The following is a 20,571-nucleotide window of genomic DNA, read 5'->3' on the forward strand; positions in this document are numbered from 1 at the left end:
TGGAGACTTTGGGTTATCCTCTAGTCCAAACAGAAAAAAGAAATGTTATCATGCAGGATACCCAGCTTGAAACCATCCTCTTTCCTTTTACTGCTCCATGCAAGCACAGAAGTACAGTCTTGTTTGTTGATGTAGTACTCTGAAAGGGGTATTACAGTTATTGGTGCTTTGAGTAGAATAAGACATAATTAAAACAACCTTGTTAGAAATGGCAACAATGAAAAAGCATCCTTTCTGAATGAACATATGACTTTTCTTTTTTTTTCCCATATGTATAAACAAACTGGTTTTATGCTCTACAAAATCTGAGATAGATTAAAATTTCCCTGCATGAGGCCATCTTTAGCTTGAGCAATGTATGGTGCAGCACATATTCCAAATAACAGGAGACTTGCAATGAGAAGTTGGCTTTGACAGCCCAGATCTCTACTTGTCCTGCACTTCTCTGAAATGCTATCCAGATCCTCTTCATTTTTGTATTCCTGAAAACCTTTTGCAGTCAGCTGACAGTGCATCATTGTATTTGGTTCAGACAGCTGAAAACTAGGGCTGAGGATTTAATAGTGGCTCTTCTAACATTTGCCAGTGTTTTTTTGCCCTTGGGAGAGAGGCACATAAGTGCTGTATTTCTGCACATTCCTGACCTGAAGATGATGGTATCTATGTACTGAATTAGCAGAACTCCCTAGAATTTCTACAGTGCTTTGAAGTAGATGAAAAGTATGTGATGGGAAGCAACAATAGTATTTGAGTGTTACTACTCATTACTGGTGGATATTTTTCCTTCCATCCAATAGCTTTTCATGTGACCAATTTTTTAGCAATTTGACTCTTCCATTATTAATCCCAAGTACTTTCTGCCTCCTGAATGTCAAGTGTATCTTGCATTATTACATTGTTTTGGTGGTTGTACATTGAGATACTTCAAGCTAGCATACAGGAGACCAGCCCTTTTTTCTGCTTAATCAAAACTGAAATAAAGGCAAAGGAAAGCAATTAGTCTGTATTTCCATGTGACAAGATGAAATTCAGGTGCATTTACAGAATTGTACAGCTTGCAAGTTAAATGAATGGAATTAGTCCCTCTGCTTCTCTAAAAAAATTAATAGGAGTCTAGTTTTATGAGAAGAAAATGAGAGGAGGTTGCTGGTTTTTAACTCCGTATTAGAAATTCACGTGAATTTTTCCCCTGGCTTTACAGGCTTGTGTTTGAGTGTTTCAGGGCAAATTCTGGGGCATATCAATTTGTATGGTATTTTGAGTCACCTTTAAGTTTTATTGCTTAATCTTCATTATTTAGGCATCAACAGATTGTCTACTTTGAAGAGTTTGCTGTGCTCAGAAAGACAAGGAGTTCTGCAAAGTGTTAGATAAGAGTGATGCCTGGGCATGTATGTGTGGAGAGTTGCCACCACGCAGTGACAAAGGAAGGTAATAATGCACTTGATGGCATAATCAGTAAAGAATAAGATAGCACAAAGTATTTTAAGATTAATGCTTTCTATTACTTCAGATGGGCACCCTCTCATTGCCCCCACATCAGCTATATAAAGTATTTCTCCAGCTTTCACAAAACTGTATGTGCTACTGGTAGTTACTACCGACTGCTATTTGCACACATAGATTCTGTGGTTCTGTAAAAATACCCAGTTTCTGCTGTAGTGCTGCCTCCTTTCTCATGGCAGTCTGCAGGCCACCCAGAGGGCGATCTGCCCGTGTGTTTTGTTTGCAGTTAGGAGGGGGCAAGATCTGGTTTGAGTACTTTTTTTTTTTCCCCAAACATGAAAGAGCTTGAGTTTCCATGCTCTGTGCTGGAGAAAGATAGAAGGCATTCTCCTCTCAGTGCCCTGTGAGTCGGGGGATCTGCTGGGGCCAGAAGATGGATCAAACAAATTGAGCAATGAGGAGAGACGATCCACGTGTTGTCACATCAGTTGTTGTGAAATTCATTGTGCTTAATAATATGACATTAAAAGCTTTGACTGGAAGGTGGTGGAATGCCCAAAAACCTTTTGGGAACTCGTATGACAGTGGTGATTTCAAAAAATGTGAATTCTCTGAGACTTTAAGGTGTATTGTGTGTGCCAGCTTCCTATAATGCCTATGAGTGTGTTTGAATTCTTAACGTTAAAGCTATTGGACTAATTCTAAATTGTTCCTTTTGCTTTGGTGCTGTCTTTTTTTTTTTTTTATAGCTGCAGTGGTTGTGTCATGATGCACATGGGGAAATTAAGTTAATGTCTTTTCTCTCTTCCTATTTTCTTAGGAAAATTGGGGGGTTGTGGCATAACACTGTTCTTTGGAAAGCATACATTTCTACTAGGCCAGATGGGAGCAGGACCTTAAAAGCTTTTTTGGTCCTGTTGTTGAAATGCAGAAAGGTTTAAGAGCCTCTGAATGAGAACACTAGTTCTAGAAAAGGAGACAACTTTGATTTACAGGTCGCCAGAGAAAGAGAATGTATCAAGCTCAGAAAAAGGCATTAAAGTAAATTACTGTGTCTGACTATGTCAATGAGAGAGTCAAGGCTAGATTCCCATAGGTCTATCTACTGTTTTAATCTCCTGTCTGCATTTCCACCTTTCTGAAGTATGAGGAAAGCATATCTACATCCATAACAGCTGTTCTGCCAATGCACAACATTTCACAGTCTTCTGAAATCTTCATAGTGAAGCATGAGCTTCTGCAGACAGAGAGAAGCAAGCATAAGCTGGTCTGTCAGGGAAGAGTTAACTGGGCATATTTTCACAACTGCAATGTATTAAGCTACTTTAAGTCCCCTCTGTACTAAGGAGCCAGAAAAATGTTGCATTGCAGGGCAAAAAAAGATAAATTGGGCAGCTTAAAGACATCTTGATAGCTTAATTAATTTTCTCCTTACTTGCTTTTGTGGAAGCAGTCCCTGTATATGCAAATGCCTGCAGAGGAAGAGATAAAACAAGATTTTCAAGACTGTTTTCAGCTCAAGAGCCCCAAAAGACAAATACCACTTTCTAACAAAAAACCCAAACTATTAAACAAACCAAATAGCACAAATGGCAAAATTAAAGATATCCTAAAGCACAGAAGTCTCTAATTTTTCTCTGCTCCCTACCCCACAGTCTAGAGAGGAGAGATAACATTATACCAGCCACAGCAGGGTATGGCTTTGTGTGGCTACCTCAGGACATAGGCAGCTTTTTTCTTAAAAGCTCCCTCATTTACAACAAGGGAATGAAATATTTATAGATCAGTACTGATAGTATGAAAGATTATTTCATAAAGGTTCATAAATATATTTCCATTAAGAAGTCATTTGTAAATGAAATAGGGGTAACCTTGAGTAGATAATACTTATGTAGGCAGTAACCTAGAGCTGCAAATAGTACCGCTGGGGCCAGTGTCATTAGATAATCTTTACTCAACTATATCATCTTAAAAATCTTTTTCTCTTAAGATGAAAATGTTCAAGAAATCTACACAGTTTAGCTCCAGACCATTTTTGTTATGTTGAAGTAGTTCTCATCTTGCCTCCTCACAAGCTCACTTCTTATGGTTTTCTTATTTTAAAATCTAAATCATAGGTAGTAATGTGAAAACAGAAGAGTAATGCCTTACTGGAGAACATATAAAAATACAAAGGTAAAACTGCAGGAGGGTATATTTGCCATTGTACGTGTCAATTTTAGCCCTTTGCTGTATCAGACAGGTGATTTTTTTGAAGTGCCAGATTAGCCTTGAGACCTCATGTTTATGGTTCTGTTAAAAACCTGGGACATGCTGAGCTTTTCCATCACTGCCTGGCAAAGCTGGGCAGGAATCCTGTGCACCTGCCATAGCATGTTCTCCTCTGCACCTCATTAACAGACACAAATCATTGTGAAAACCACATTAGTGATGAATCTCTGTAAGCACCACTGCAGGGTGGTTCTAGTTTAGGCCACAAGGAAGCAGAAACCAAGGACAGCGTATAACCCAAGAGCAGCATCCAGGTTTTCAAGCATGATTGCTGAGTATTTGTACAACTCTTTTACGTTCACCTGTGCTAAATTAGAAATCTAGGGAAGATATAAGCTACATGCTTAATTAAAAATTAAGTACAGTGCCATAATTCAAAGTGTAGCCCATCTGCATCAGTGAAGTTGTTAATCTGGTAAAATGTGTCCAGGTATGGCACTGCATGTGCTAACAGGTCACAGTGTACCTGGGTAAGTAGGCCTGGTATGTTACTCAAATAAAAGTCAGTAACTGTTGGGCCAAGTATATCTTTCTGATGTTTGTCTCATGAAGTGCTGACAAGCTCTGAAATAAACATTTCCTGTACCTCAAGTGTCCTTAGACTCTGTAGAGAAATGCTTCCCCTTCTGATTTGTACCACCAATTTTTTGCCTACAAACCAAATTTACATTTGTGCATATATTAAAAAAGAATTAGGCAACCCTGCAATGAAGAAGTCAGTGTGATAATTTTTTAATGTAATAAAGCCATTTGGCAAGCATGCTGCTGTAACAACATCAGCTCTTCAGAAAGTGTTAAGAACGCAGTAAGAGGAAGAAGCAAATGGTCAAGATTTGTGAGATTCAAGAGCTGCAAGTTTGGTGAGATGTGTAGAATCACAGAATCATGTAATGGTTAAGGTTGGAAGGGACCTTAAAGATCATCAGGTTCCAACCTCCCTGCTATGAGCAGGGACACCTCACACTAGACCAGGCTGCACAAAGCCTCATCCAACCTGGCCTTGAACACCTCCAGGGAGGGAGCTTCCATGACATCCATGGGTACCCTATTCCCACACCTTTCCTAACTTTTCCAGTAGTCAGTGGTTTGGTTTATCTTTCTTGAAAGGATGAAACAGAAGTACTCTGTGGGTAAGAATTCATTGCTTCCCCAAGAGGTCTGCACTAGGCCCAAACCTGCTGTTACTACAGCTTGTAATTGTATGTAGTTTACATCAGCATGGAGCTGAATATGAAGGTGATCAGTTCCTTGGTATTGTACACTTCTTTGGCTGAGTTTAACTACAGAAGACAATATGGTGAAGGGTTTTGAGGGTTTTCCAAGGTGAGTGGAACAGATTGACTTCTCAGTGTCTCATTTCCTGAAATTGTGTGCTAGAGGTCTCTAGCATTCACATTATGTTTTCAGACCAAATATAGTAGTTTTGCCTCCTCTTAAACTGTAGCAGATCATTAAAACCAGGCTGACAATTTGTGTATATGTATGTGCTTGCATAGGGTAACCTATGTTGAAAAAGGGAAAATAACTGTAATGAAAAGTTTCAAATTTTGATTTGATTATGTTTAGGTACTTTTATTTATTTATTTTTTACCAGTTAAGTTGAACATCTTGTCTTTGCTTTTTTAAAATGTTCTGAGATTATGTCCTTAGAGAGAGATTCATGTAGTATTGGTATATTCCCTTCAAAATATTTTTAATAGAAGTAAATTTCTCCCTTTAAACATGCAAGGTAGTTCTTTGATCTTCTCTTGGCTCTTGATTAGTTCTCCTGTGTTTGATCCTGAGCTACAGGTGTAGGTGTTTTATTGAGGGTTTTTTCCCTAGTGATACCTGAAACCCATTCTCACAGCTCTCCTTTCAGAAATGAGGCAAAAGAGATTTTCAGGCTTTATTTACTGATTTTTCGGAATGAGAGGGGGGAAAACTGAAAGGAAGAATATATCTCTGCAGGCAGAAGTGCAGGAAAAACTCGTGTAGGCTAGCATTAGCCATGCCACAATGTATATGAATTAGAAATCTAGGAAAGATTACCCCTAGCTCAAAATGTGTTGTCTTTGCCTTTGATTATCTCTTGATGTATGAAAACCTCTCCTTCACCAGTCTAAGACTGTCTCACAGATACACATGCATATTAAGACAGGCAAGCACACACAGACCAGTCTGGTTTAACCATACACTTCTGTAAGAAATGTATCTAAAAACTGTGCATTCTCTTTCCTTGATAAATGCTTGGTGGTAGTTCAGTCTTAGTCAAGCATATGGTTCTTTATAGCAGGCATCTTCACAGTGCTGCCTTTGGGGAATGCTGCTGAGACAGGAATAGCTCTGGGTGTCAGTGCTTGCCTGTGCCAACTGCTTGATCAGATGGGAGTGTTCTGCTCTAATAATGTAAATCAGAAATAAGAACCCAAGCTCTCATGAGACTCACAGTGACCAGTGGATGGAGAGTAGACAGAGCCATCACACCTGCTTCTGCGATGCTCTGTTGAAGTGATCTGTATCCTCAGTTACCAACTGAAGACCTGTGCTTTTAAAACCTACTTTGTAGCCTTTTTTAATTGAGTGCAGATATAGATGTAACAGGAATTTTTGGTTTTGCCTTTCTGTGTGTCATCAGCATTTGAAGTAGCAGAAAAAGAGAATTCTGACATAATTCAAGTAAATATTCAGATGCATTACATAATTTGTGTGCAACAGCACCTTTAAGTAATCTCATGTAGCCAGTTCACTCAGCTGTGTTACTGACAATCAAGTTTGCATCTCCTTTGCTTTCTGACATGTATGTGATATGACAGCAGGAGCAGGAATTGGTTTTGAGTCAGTACTTGCTGTACCCAAGTCAGCCTGGCTTTCTTGGTGCGGCTGCTTCTGCTTCTCACTTTCAGGGTTGTATCTCATGTACAGCTCCTTGTTAATTCTCTTCAGTTGTGCACAGATGAAAAGTATCCTAGTGTGGTAGTCTAGGTGTACACCTTGCCAGCTTACATATAACTCAGTGTTCTCCTTTGGGTCCTCTTCCACACTGGAACAGCAGCCTGCTGTAATCCAGGGAACACCTGTCTTAATCACCACTTCAAGCTAAAACCTTTGGCAGGATTCAGAATGAGATAAATCCTACATTCCTAGAGCACAGTTTCCATCAAAGAACATGGAACACCTTAACACACTTTGGTCAGTCTCCTCAGATGAGGATGCTTCATAGAAAGAATGCATTTTTTCAACCTACTGAAATACTTGGAATGCACTGCATAAGCTGCTTTCCAGCCAAAGCTGTGAAGTTCTTGCACAGCTGTTTTCTTGTAGAAAAACCCTCACCACCACCAGAAGCCTTTAGCTGACCCGAGCAGCTTAGTCTTGGCATTCCAAGGGAAATGTAGGCAATAGCAGAAGGTCTTGAATATACAGATGCTAGCTTTCTATTAATGTTTGGATCAACTACACAGACTCTGTTAGCATTCTCCAAAATTGCATGCCACACACCTCCTTAGATTTACTGCAGCCTTCTGGCTTGTTTCACTATCTGTGTGGATCACCTCACTCAGGTTATATGTATATGGGGATGTTAAAGGACATAGGCTTAGCTAGAGTTTGTTTAGGATATTCACTGCGGTTTCAAATTTTGCTTAATTTTCCTTTAGAATTTTACATAGGATTGGATCCTTTTATGTTGCCACTTTAACCACTTCCCTTGTGGCACATTATCAGAGGTTTCACAGAAATGGAGATAGATTTTATTTTCACTGTGCTTCTCCCTTCCTTTAATCTGACCCTTATCTTCATCATGTACTGACCCTCGTATTGTTTTTTTTCTTGTTAGGCAGTAAAAGTTATTTTGCTATCTAATTTCAATTACCTTTAAATGTCTGCAGCCCAGTTTGTTCCAGCTCTTGACTTCTGCAACATATCTTCCCAACTAGTTGTTTTTTTTCTTTTACTTGTTGTTTATCTCTAATATAATATGTATTTTTTGTCATGAAGGTATGTTTGGATCTGTGGCCTGACAGTTTCTCCACATCCCTGCAAGATATTCCAGATAGCTTTGTACATTTGTCTTCAAGAAACTCTGGCCCTATCCCTTTCTCACAACCTTTGCCAGTTGATTTAATTCAGTAACTTTCTCAAGGTTTTATAATTAAGGCAAATTAAAACAAAACAAAACAACAACAACAAAAAAAACCCATAAATATTTTTCTCAAGTAAGTGTTGTTAATTGGACCACAAGCTTGCTGTTCTTAAAGAAAATAATAATTAAAAATCATCTCTCTAGCTCACTTTTTTCCCCACCTATAAGAGACTTGTATAAAACAAATTAAAAATTTAAACCTCTGGAAACTATTCCTTCTTGGCCTGAAGGCTGCTAAAATTATTGCAATTACTCAAGCAGCCTTAACAGAAGTTTTTGTTTGGTTTATATAGTTTCATTTAGAAACTACTAAAAATATAATCATCTTAAAGACCATCTGCTTGAAATGACAGTGCATACTGGGGCTAAGTGTTTTAACATTTTTTTCCTGCTTAGTTCATTATCTCTCATGAAACTGATGACATGACAAACTCAGTATTCAGTGCTGAAGATGTATTTTCTGAATTAATTTTCTACTTACATCCAGTGTGCACACAACCAGTTCCAACAAGTATTCATATATCACTTATTTGCTAGCTTTTCCTTTGGGAGATCAGAGGGGAAAAGGAGGCACAGCCTTGTTTTCATATGTAAATACCACGTCAAGATGGCAGGTTCATCGGAACAGTTACTATACCTTTGTTGAAGGCACTTTTTCTTTTTACCCTTTCCTTGCCTCTTCTGCTCTGGATTCCAGGATAAGAGGAAGAACCTGAGCTGGTTGTCAGCCTTCATCATGTACTACTGCACATAGTGAGCTTTTTGATTGCTTTCTGTTCAAGTAATACACATTTTATGAAAAAGGAAATTTTTTCTGGGAGAGAATTTGGTGATATAATTTCCAACACTTGGAGGTGTAGTTATATGGTGTGAAACAACTTATTTCAAATGTTGCCCTGTAGTCTTTTCATGCAAGCTGTTTTCTTCCAGTGTTTTTTATCCTCTCCAAAATACACTTGGCATGTAGGATTGAAAATGACAATGATTAGAACTGGAGCTAGGGTAGTTAATTTGTCCTTAGTAAGATTTGTGGGGTTTGGGGTTTAATTATTTATGTTTATTTTTTTAAAAAATAGTTCTGGAAGATATCTTTGGTTGGTTGAAAGCCATGTGTATAGGAAGCAGGTCTAATATGTTTGAAGATCCTGTTAACAAGTGTTAACATGGCTAACAGTAAGAAAGCAAATACAAGAGGGAAGTGGTTTATCAAATATTGTTTCTGTCACCTCTGTGCATTTATTATTTGTTAATGGGTTTGTACTACCTGTTATTAAACAGAAATAAGTGTTGAGCCAAAGAATCACTTCCTTTTCACCTGCCGACGAAGTCATATTAAGCTGGTATGCACAGAAAACATGATGTTTGCCACCTTCAGCTGCTGAAGTTTCCAGCCTTCCCTGATACCTTTTACAATGTTGTCTGACTGTTCAAAATCTCAGTTCAGATCTTTCTGAACATATGCAAAAGAGCAAAAACATTTGCTTCTCAACAGTCTATATCATCTGAAGAGTCATTGAAATAGTCCATATGTGATTTATTATTACAACTTAATTGTTTCTTTGTATTAAACACTTAATGTGAAATTTAATATTCATGAGTTAACATCTTTTTTTTGTCAGAAGATAAATAGTTGAAATTCTGGATGCATTTTTTACAACTCCTGTTTATATTCTGGATCTTCATAATGGTAAAATTCTAAAGACAACTTTGAATCTGGCAAACATCCCATATGAGAAAGGAACAGACAATACCTTTGTTTTGTAGTATTTCATTATTATTGTAACATCAGTCTTGTTTCAATGAAATGACCTGGCAAACTGTTGTACTTTAAGTGTGAGATGCCCAATTTTAATTCAGACAGACTGTAAGGGTTACTCAAACACAGGTGAATTTCCCCAGCAATGTACACTGGACTCTACAGATTTTTTGGGTCTATTGGCAGTGAACTCCCAGGTGGTCATGGTAACTATAACAGAAAACCTAGAAATTTTTCACAAGTCACCTCTTTCTTCTCATTTCCCTCTATTGTCTTGCATATGATGTATTATATGGAAGATGGTGAAAATATGTGTCCGGCATGAAAAATTAGCTCTTAGGGAAAAGGCATGTGAAAATTAAGCATCTCATGCAGAGTGGTGTGTGCATCTCTGGCTTTTGAGGTACAAAGTCCAATGCCATTTTCTTGATTGATTTTACCCTTAAACACAGATGGGAAACATTTACCTGAAGTGACAGACTGATTTTAAGTTGAGTTCTAGAAGCTGCAGAATGGCTGCTGGGATTTGTTTAACACACCTGGAGTCAGTTATTTCATTTGATGCTACTGGTGTTTCATGCTTTGTTGGATTAAAGAAAAGTGTGAAGACTGAATTTTTTCATAGCAAACTATTTGTGATTCTGCTTCCAGTCTCCATGTTTTAATTTCAATAGAGAAAGTACAATGGTATGAGTGTGTATTTTAATTCTTTTCTTATATTAAGTTTTCACATAACCTTCTGATGTAGGAAACTTTTGCACTTAGAGACCTAATTCCATACCGTTATTTACTCTAATTATACTTTATTTAAACTTTTTTTTTTTTTCTTGCAGAGAAGTAAGCTCTAAAATGAAAAGTACCGTCATATTTGATTTAATGTTTGCTTTGAAAGTAATGGGGGGGGGAAATAAAGACTTCAGACGTCTGCCTTCACTGTTGACCCAACCATTGTCAAATTTATCCACTAGTAGCAGAATTTTTAATGAATCTTTCTTGTTGGTTTTCTCACAGAGAGTTCGGATGGCGAGATCCAGAGCTTCCAGAAGTTATACAGATGTTACAACATCAGTTTCCCTCAGTACAGTCCAATGCTGCAGCCTACTTACAACATCTCTGTTTCGGAGACAATAAAATAAAAGCAGAGGTAAGATACATAAACCCTTTTTTTTTAGAAGTGATGCTGTCTGCCATCTATCATCAGTAATTATTTATATGTACTTTAAAAGTACAAGAGAAATAATGTATATGTGTCTGGACCCATTTTACTCAAGCTTTCACATAAGTAATTTGTTACTATTAGAGAATATAAGAAAGGCATTAAAATATTGTCAGTAATTTTTGTTTTCTTTTGAATATTTTTATTGTTTGCAAATCAATTAAACCACTGTATCAGTAGTTGTTCAGTAAACAGTGGCATAGTCTCCATTTCAGTAAAGCATGTGGGCATTTCCTTAGGGATTTTCAAAGAGTGATGTTTGGACACTAAATACAAACACAAAATATGAAAATTAAGCAACTTTATTAAATCCTTCTTTAATGTATAATTGTGTGAATAGAGTTTAATTTCACTGGGTTTGCAGCTTGAACTGTGATCGTTGGTCTGTGATCTTGAAATTCAGTGCACATTGTATCTAAAAGGTAATTCAAACAGCAATGTGGACTTTGTTCTGTACCTGTAGCTGATCAGTAATTCTTGCTTGCTTTTTCCATGTGGTTAATGCAATCAGTTCAGCTTTTGGCACAAGTTGAAGCAAGGAAGGCAGCCCTGAGCCTTCAGACAAACACACAGGAGTCAATTAAAATTGAATGAGTGAAGCTGTTACCAGCACCAGCTGTCTCCTCTTGCCCTCTCTGAGATACTGGTAATCAGGGACACGTGCTGTGCCCATAAATCGGGGCCTGTAGTGGCATCTTTCAGCCTTGCATGTAAAGGTAAACTGAGATCAAGGTCTGCTATTGCTTATTTGTCAGAACTGTGCAGTGATACTGCCTTGCTAGTGCTTCATTATCCTCACCCTCAGCATATACCACTCTGTGGGTCTATGCAGTTAGAGCAGCTTTCCCTTCTAGGCTATTTCATCCTGAGGATATTCCTGAGTGAGTAAGTAGTTATGTGTTCTGCTGGCACTGTCAGAACTGCACTGGTTGTGTATGTTATCTCAAACATCTTTAGAGGTAATAATATTTTAAAAAAATATTTACATGACTGGTAAAATGAAGAATATTTATGCACTGAAAAGAGAACTCTGCTACAGGTATTGCTGAAAATTTTAACTGCACTCTTTTCCCATACTTTTCTCTCATCCTTATTCACAAACTAGTTTTTCAGTAAAATAATTTATTAATCTCTGAGAAAGGTGGTTGAATGATTAGAGCAATTTATTCATTGTACAATCTGTGTTTCCTCTTGTTAGCTATAGATTGAGAGCTTTTAGGTAGCTATCACACTTGAGGGGAAGAAGATAGTTTGATTCCCATTGCTAACCATTATCTATTTAGGGGAGAAGACTGTTGCTGATCTAACCTATCCTACTAGGGCATCAGCCTCCAAAAGCTTTGGGCTCCCAAGCTGAGAGAGTGAAGATAAGTATATAAAACAGTAAAGTGCTAAGCAGCTCTCTGACCTTCTCTCAAAAAGGATAATAGATAAAATGAAGATTTCCCCTCTTTATTAGTTATTTTTCAGGGCTTTGATAGATTCCTCACTCCATAATACATAAACTGTATTTGGAAACAAGCCAAAATACAGGTGTTTGAAAACAGTCCACCTGAGAATGTGCTTTCAAACTTCTGGTACTATGGCTTTTTCTGAGTTGAACAAAAATTAGATGTATTGTCTACTTTACTGCTTTGTGAAGTGTTTTAAACTACGGCATGGAATGTTAGCCAACTGTTTATCAGTGTCTTTTATCTGTTTCTCCATCTACATGTAGTATTTAATAGTGAGTACTTTTGTGTTTAGACCATGATTCAGCAGAGCACTTTATTCCTGTGTCTGTCTATTGGAATCCTTGTAATATGCATATGGTTTGCTTGAGCTCTCCACTGAATAAGAATGTCTTGAGGAACATTTTGTGTGAAGAGTTCAAAGTCAGTAAGGCAGAGCACTCTTCTGCAATGTATTTGTGTTACAGTTGTGTGTAGTGGTCAGTTCTCCTCTCTCTGAGAATGACCAAGTTTAACATCTGGTTCCTTCTTTGTGGAAAGCAGGGAGGTAGTTCCATCATGTGCAATCACAGGGAAACATGCCAGCTTGGACACAAGGTGCAGGCAAAAAATCCTGCCAGGACTCAACCTAAATTTTCTTTTCCTTGCAACCTCTTGTCAAATTAGTAAATATGAATTTTTTAAGTCCAGGTGCAAGACTGGGATTAGAAACCTGAAAAATTGCAGTTCTTTGTCATTACCAAATGCCTCGCATCAGCCTAGCAAATTATTTGGGCTGAAGAAAGAAAACTGTCTCAGTAGTCCTTCAAACCCTGGAGAAAGGATGTAAAAATGTGAAAGTTAAGAAAACTGTTTGTATTTCATACACCTGACAGGCACTGAGGAAAAAGCAAATACAATTCAATGACTAATTTGTTAAATGTTAATTTGTAACATGCACTTGAACATACAGAAACACAGAATGAATAATATGTCACAATTTTGCTTATTTACTGATAGCATTGAATTTGAATTGTAATGTAGTTGTTGAAGATTCAGCTCTGGGAGCTGAGAGAAGAAAAATAATTTACCTGTATTACTAATGAGCATTAAATTGTCACTCAGCATTTAATAGCTATTTTATCCCCTTTTTGCTAAAAAAAAAAAAAAAAAAATCCCTGCTTATTCCTTGTTTGTAGCAATTCTCTCAGACCACTGAGGTCTGCAAAAGCTCTTCTGTAACTTAAAGGACTTTCAAACAAAATCATTGCTGACTGCAAGGCAGGCACTACATCTGCTGTCAGTAGTGCTTCTCATTCTTCACCTTTATTCCCTGTGCCTGGTGCTCAGGTGGTGCAGCAGACAATAAAATGCAGTTCAAGAAAATGGATTGTTTTTGCTAATGTCTGATCTTTGGATTTTTTATCTCCTGCTGAGCAGCGCCCAGCCCTCACTGAAAATCTCACACGTGTTAAAATTGGCATAGGGATGCAGCAGGCTAAATGCTGTAAAAATTATCCAGCAGCCTATTACAGTTAGGCATAATAAAGATGAAATTCAGAATCTCAGAATACTCTAGCAATTTGTTATATGAATTATTCTTTCATAGAAGACAGTGAAGAATGCAACTAAAAGACAAAAGGAAAGGAGTGAAGAAGTTTTGATCAGCTATTTGAAGGCAAATCAGAGGTTGATCAGTCAGAAGAGCACAAGAAGTCCCTTTCAGGTGGCATTTTCTCCTTAGGAGAGGGCACTTACACCAACAATGGCAAGACTGTGAGCAGAGCCAGAGTAGCTGGTCATGGGTGCCAAGAAGGAACGGGCAGGGGATATAGGAAAAGAGAAGCATTTGAAAATACTAAGCAGAGAACATTTCTGTAAAAGAGCACATTCTATTAAACACAGGATTCATTCTTCCACAGCAGTTTTTCTTCCTGTAATGACAGCTTATTCGTTTGTATGAGGTCACCATATAAAAGGATTGAATTGTGCAGTTTCACACGCCAACACCATTTTACTCCCATGGAAGGTGGCAGCCTGCCATCAGCTGCAAAGGTGTAGCAGGTCACTCGGGGTTTTTGGCACCAGTGACTCCTTTTTGCAAGCTGGGGAATTAATTTTTGCCATCAAAGCCACAACACTTGAGGGTCTCATCACAGGAAAATCACACAAAGATGCCAAATAAAAGAACAGTAACTATTGAACTGTCCTGCCTGCAACCTTCCCTTGCATCCTTAATAAACTTCACTGGATCAGACAATTTCCTCTTTATCTTGGAGAGCATTCCCATGTACTCACTTGACACAGTCTTGGAAGAAAAGCGTAAGTCCAGACGTTATTGCATGGTGTTCTAAAAAACTGAGTGATTGCACACTGAAAGCAATTCTTTTCCAGAGTTGCTCAAAACACTAATTCATATTCATTTTGTCATTAATCTTAAAAGTTTTTCTGTATCTTCCGTGAGTTCTTCAGAATTTGTCCAGAACCCTTTAAATGCAATACCAGTGCTCTTTCATATGACAAGCAGTGGGCACAGAATATACTAACTTGTTTATCTTCATTATCTTTATAGCTGTGTTACTCTTTTTGATTATTGAAGGCTTGTTGAACAGAGATACATCTTTCCCATCCTCTGTTTAGTTAAGTGTGTGATAGTTCCACTGTTTGAAGTGGAATGCGAACATGAACTGTGTAAGGGAAAGATCTCATTACACAATGTAAGATATTGTCATAATCTTCCAGGATACTTTTTTTTTTTTCCTCTCCTGTGTCTCTTTTACATCTATAATTCACAGAATTGTAGTCCTGTAGTATTTTTTTATGCCATCCATAGTACTGCAAGATCCATGATGGTCAAGGTTATATACAGACCTGTTTCTAGCATGACTTAGTCCCAAGGAGTATTTACACTGAGTATGGGGTGATGGACAAATACTCTGTGGTGTGGCTAATGCTGGCAGAATTCTTCACTCCATGACATTTGAAAGATCCAGAGTAGGGGTTGGAGGTGCTCTCATCTTAGAATGATATCTTTGTTTTGGTTCTACAATGTTCTGCAAGGTTTCCCTATGTTTCCATTAGGGGTCACAGAGAAAACGGAGTATCTCCTTTTCCCTGTGTGTTTGGGGAAGAATCATGGTCTTGTATTCACCTTCCCATAATGTTCCTTTTCTCTCTTTTTTTCTTCAAAAAATATCTTCATTTAAAAGCTGGATTTTGACTCGTGAGCTGATGATGCTATTTTCCATTAAAGGCATTACATAAACTCCTTTAATCTCTGCATGCAAGATAATATTCAACATGACATTTAATTTAAATGGAAGAAATATCTCATAGGTGATACTGAAAAGCAATGTAAAAATTGCAGTGAGACTCTAAAACATTTGTTGAGAGTGCCTTTTAGTGCAGACAATAATTGCATAGTTTGAGAAAGTATACTTCCCTGTTCAGTTATAAACATTTTATTAGTACTTAGATAACCATAATTTTCATATGTTAAACATCTGTATGGGTAAAATTTCAGCTGAAGAACTGTTTCCTTAAATGACTTCACAAGGAATTTCCTATTTTAATGATGATTGTTTATATGAAGTGATGCTTGCCTGCACCTGATTCCCAAAATGAGCACTAATGTGTTCATGCTTTTGCTTACCTAGGTTTAGATTAGTGCCTGGAGGACCACTTGGGTCTGTTTCCCCATCACCCTGGGCAGTCATATTCACCCATGCAAGTAAATGTCAAACAGTGCCTTTCAAAGACACTTTCTGTGTACTTTTACTGATAGAAATATCTCTAATGAAGTAAAGTAGCACTCTGTGATATACCCAGGAACAGTCTTTATCTAAGATTTTTTTTTTTTATTATAAAAATACACATTAATGTTGATTTTACAAGACTTAATTTTCAGTTTCTTACTTGCCTCTAGTCTGCTTTCTAGCAAGTCAATCAGCACGTTCTGTTTACAGTGCAAACTGGGTTTTTTTACTGTCAATTATTCATATACAAATTGCTATTGTTTTTTAATACTATTCTATTTAATATTTCTGGAAATGACCCTTGGATTTGTCTTTTGTAAATTGCAATATTGAAATAATTTTCCCAACCAGACTTCCTGGGCAAAGAGGAACCTAATGAGATTCAACAAGAGCAAATGCAGAGTCCCGCACCTGGGAAGGAACAACAAAATGCACCAGTACATTCTAGAAGGTGATCTGCTAGAGAGCAGCTCCATGCAGAAGGACCTTGGAGTCCTGGTAGACAACAAGTTATCCATCGGACAGTCATGTGCCCTTGTGGCCAAGAAGGCCAATGGTATCTTGGGGTGCATTAAGAGGTGTGTCTCCAGCAGATCGAGGGAGGTTCTCCTCCCCCTCTACTCGAGCCTGGTGAGACCTAAGTTGGACTATTGTGTTCAGTTCTGGGCTCCCCAATTCAAGAGGGGCTGGGATCTCTTCTTGAGAGAGTCCAAGGGAGGGCTATGAGGATGATTAAGGGACTGGAACCCCTGCCTCACAAGGAGAGGCAGAGACCTGGGGCTTTTCAGTCTAGAGCGGAGAAGGCTGAGAGGGAATCTAATTAATGTCTATAAATACATGAGGGCTGGGCGTCGAGAAGGCAGGGACAACTTCTTCTCATTTGTGCCTTGTGAAGGACGAGGGGCAATGGATTAAAACTCGAGCACAGGAATTTCCACCTCAACATGAGGAAGAACTTTTTTCTTGTGAGGGTTACTGAGCACTGGAACAGGCTGCCCAGAGAGGTTGTGGAGTCTCCTTCTCTGGAGACTTTCAAGACCTGTCTGGATGCCTTTCTGAGTGATCTGTCCTAGTTGGTCTTCTGTTGTTCCTGCTCTGGCAGGGGATTTGGATTCTATGATCTTTGGAAGTCTCTTCCAACCCCTAATATTCTGTGATTTCCACTCATCGCACCTTGTCAGGCAGGAATATGTTTTTACACTGAATGAAAGTTACTCCTCGCACTAAGACAAAGTATACAAAAAGCTTTCTGCTTATTTCTTACCCATTACATTCAAGATTTTTATTCTTTAGCATGAGAAATGCCACTTTTCATTCCTCTGCAAGTCTTACTTATCTTTTTATTTTTGTTTTTGCCATGAGCTTTTGAACTTGTGGTGCTTGAAGAATGTTTTTCAACCAACAGATGCTACACTGTTGCAGTGTTAGCGGTGTACTGCATATATCTTACTTGAGAAGTAGCTGCAAATTATAAAATAGCTGATCTATAATTATTAAATGTGACTTGGTTGACTTGGGGAATGATAGTAATTACAAAACCAAACTGTGAGTAAACCAGTTAATTTTATTAATTTCAGTATCTGTTCTTTATCTTTCTTTATCATACCTATGGCTCAAATACACTGATGCTGCAACACCAAAAAAGAGCAAAAACGCATTTATGTTTTATTGTAGCCATAGTGAGAAGAGAAAGAAGGGATATATATGTGAAGATGTCAAGTTATGAACAGATGAAGTAAAAGCTATATGCCTGAATATAACTGAAATAAAATGGGTTTATACTGAAAGCACTTGACTAGGTTTGAAGCCCTAGTCCATTTTTAGCCCTGTGTGGCCATGGGCTCTCCTGTAAAAGCAAGGATGTTAATTTTATTCCACTTGTATTATTTCCCTTTATTCTTCCAACAGGTGCTAACCTGGCAACGGCTCATCAATATAAATGCCTGTGTGGTTTCAGGTTGACAATGTTTGCAAGGCCTGTCCCTCTGCTTTCGTTCTGGGTGCTTTTTATGATATACCCAAATGGTGCCAAAAATGGTCTTTGACACAGCCATCTGTGAGGTGTGCCCCAGCTGAGGAAAAAGCGTGGGAGAGGATTTTCCTGGTCCTCTCATGGAGAGATCTCAGGTGCTTCTTGTTTCATCAGCTGGGGGGTTGCCTGAGGGAGACAACGATGGTTCATGCTGCACAAGGCTGGAGACATGGAACTGGATCCTCACTGGCAACAGGCTGTCTCTTGTGCCCTAACCCACTGCTTTCGCCCGTCTCATGGGTTGAGTGGAGAGGATGCAAGGCTGTGTCCTGGTGGTCTTCCTGTCTCCAGTTTGTCTGGCCTTCTTGCAGTCAAATTAATTTGAAGACATCTTTTCCTCTATCCTTTTGGAAGATTCATAAAACACAAACCTGGAACAGATGAAGGACAGATCCCGTATTTTGTTAGATTTGTAGAAATAAAGCCCTTGTTTTTTCCCCATTGTCAAGATCTCATCACTGTGACATCCTGTCTATGGCTTGTCTCAGCTTCTTTCTATATCAGAAGATTGAATGCAACCTTTTATGGGTGCAAATTGGAGCACAGGAGGGTCAAGGTGAATATCCGAAAATTTTTTTTTACTGTGAGAGTGACAGAGCACTGGAACAGGCTGCCCAGGGAGGTTGTGGAGTCTCCTTCACTGGAGACATTCAAAACCCACCTGGATGCGTTCCTATGTGATGTACTCTAGGTGACCCTGCTCTGGCAGGGAGGTTGGACTAGATGATCTTTCGAGGTCACTTCCAGCCCCTAAGATACTATGATTCTATGATTTTGTTTTCTGCTGTTGCTTCTGCTTTTTTTGTTGGGTTTTTTTTTTGTTGTTTGTTTGTTTTTTTAAATCAGCTCCACTTGACGCCAGCTTCAGACCTATTTAACCTCTGTCTCTCTGCTCCCTTCCATTTCATTTACTCCATCAGTCAGTGGCTTGAGATTTATTTCAGTGTTAAGGCAGATGTAAACAGTCTATTTCTCCTGAGTAAAACAGTGATTTCTGTACTTCAAGCCCTTTTTTACTGATAGATGTGCAAGAAGAGTATATTCAATAGCACTTCCGTAACTACAGTGCTAGTTTAAGTGTCTAATATGTCTGTTTTGGACATCCCTTTATGCTATCTCCATGATACCCTCTCTCCTCTTTCAGTTTGTATTGTGTGAATCAATCAAGCACTAACTCATCGCCTGTAACACAAGCCTGTGGCTGAACATTTTCCCTCTGTAATATTAACTAAAACAGATGAGGCAGAAATGGCTGCATTGGTATTGATGCAATAGTCAATGTTAACACTGCTGTTAAGACCACTTACTCTCTTAATGGCCTTATAACATTATTATTTAGAATAATGCTAAAAAACCCCACGCTTTCTTACACTAGTATTAAAGTATTGTAATTCTACTTCTCTTGCAATCTGGAATCCAACACTGCATTACTGAACAATATTTATCAGAATAAGTTGGTCTGTTTTTTTCTTGCTAATAAATTGTCTTTGCTTAGCTAATAAACTCTAGAAACAAGGTTAACTATAATATGGTCTTTTTTTTTTTTTTTAAAGTATAAACGGCCATATTCCATCAGGGAATTTAATCTTAAACTTTCTCCATCACTTTCACCATCCAATGTAATTTTATTACATTTATCTCTTCTGATTATAATGTGCATGTCTTTATTTTGTGCCCAGTCTTTACATTTATTAAAACTGAGTGTTAAGGCATGTCACTGAGTGCTCTGCTGTGTCCCCACAATCTGTGCTTTCTGCAGCAAGTAGTGGCATTTTACACTCTGGGATCCCTCTGGGGTAATTTAACCATGGTTGTTCTTGATCTCATTGTCAGGATACTGTGCCTCAATTATAATAATGATTTACTGTGCACCTGACATATATTTCACTTGATGTAAGATTAGGAAAATATTACCATTGCTCAATAAATTAATTAATGACAAGCCCTATGGGAGTAATATCCAGTTAAGAGAGGAAACTAGAGATTTAGGTTGTTAACTGAAGACTGCACAGCAAAGAAGTGGCACATTGTGAGGGCCAGTTCTTGTCTAGTAATCCTCTGCTCTGCCAAGGATCTTCATTAATGCTTTGGGTTTGTTGCATTCAGATTTCAAACTTACTCCTTTTGAAAAATAGGCTCAACTGGGAATGAAGTATCAGGCTTGTAAAGTCACATGGCTTTAAAAATAAATAAACAAGAGTATATTATTTCATAATTATAATGGAACATCTAGTTGTGGTTGGTTTTTTGAGTTAATGCTATATAAGCACAAATGAGACATTTCGCTTGCTCTTCCTGTTGTTTTCAGTTGTTCCCTAACATTGCATCATTCTCTCTTATCTCACAAGGACACTGAATTGAATACATTTTCAAAGCGACTGAAAACATTGTTATTTCACAAAATAGTGGCCTTGATATTGAGAATATGTGTTAGTATTTTTACCCCACACACTTCCTTATGCTGCTTTCATGTTCCCAACCCCCACTGCTCAGTTATTCCCTCTTGACGGAATAACAAAGTGGACAAAGTTTTGTCCACTCT

The 20,571-nt window shown here is 38.1% G+C and overlaps 1 protein-coding gene across 1 annotated transcript in view; it reads left to right on the top strand.

Annotated features, from left to right (window-relative positions):
* Positions 1–20,571, top strand: part of CTNND2 (catenin (cadherin-associated protein), delta 2) — a 306,974-nt gene that overhangs the window by 130,121 nt on the left and 156,282 nt on the right. The window contains exon 5 of the mRNA XM_010001353.1: positions 10,608–10,740. Within this exon, the coding sequence (XP_009999655.1) occupies positions 10,608–10,740 (133 nt within the window). The remainder of the gene's footprint in view (positions 1–10,607; positions 10,741–20,571) is intronic.

This window comes from Chaetura pelagica, unplaced genomic scaffold, assembly GCF_000747805.2.
Source record: "Chaetura pelagica isolate M959 unplaced genomic scaffold, ChaPel_1.0 scaffold317, whole genome shotgun sequence".
Taxonomy (NCBI): Eukaryota; Metazoa; Chordata; class Aves; order Apodiformes; family Apodidae; genus Chaetura; species Chaetura pelagica.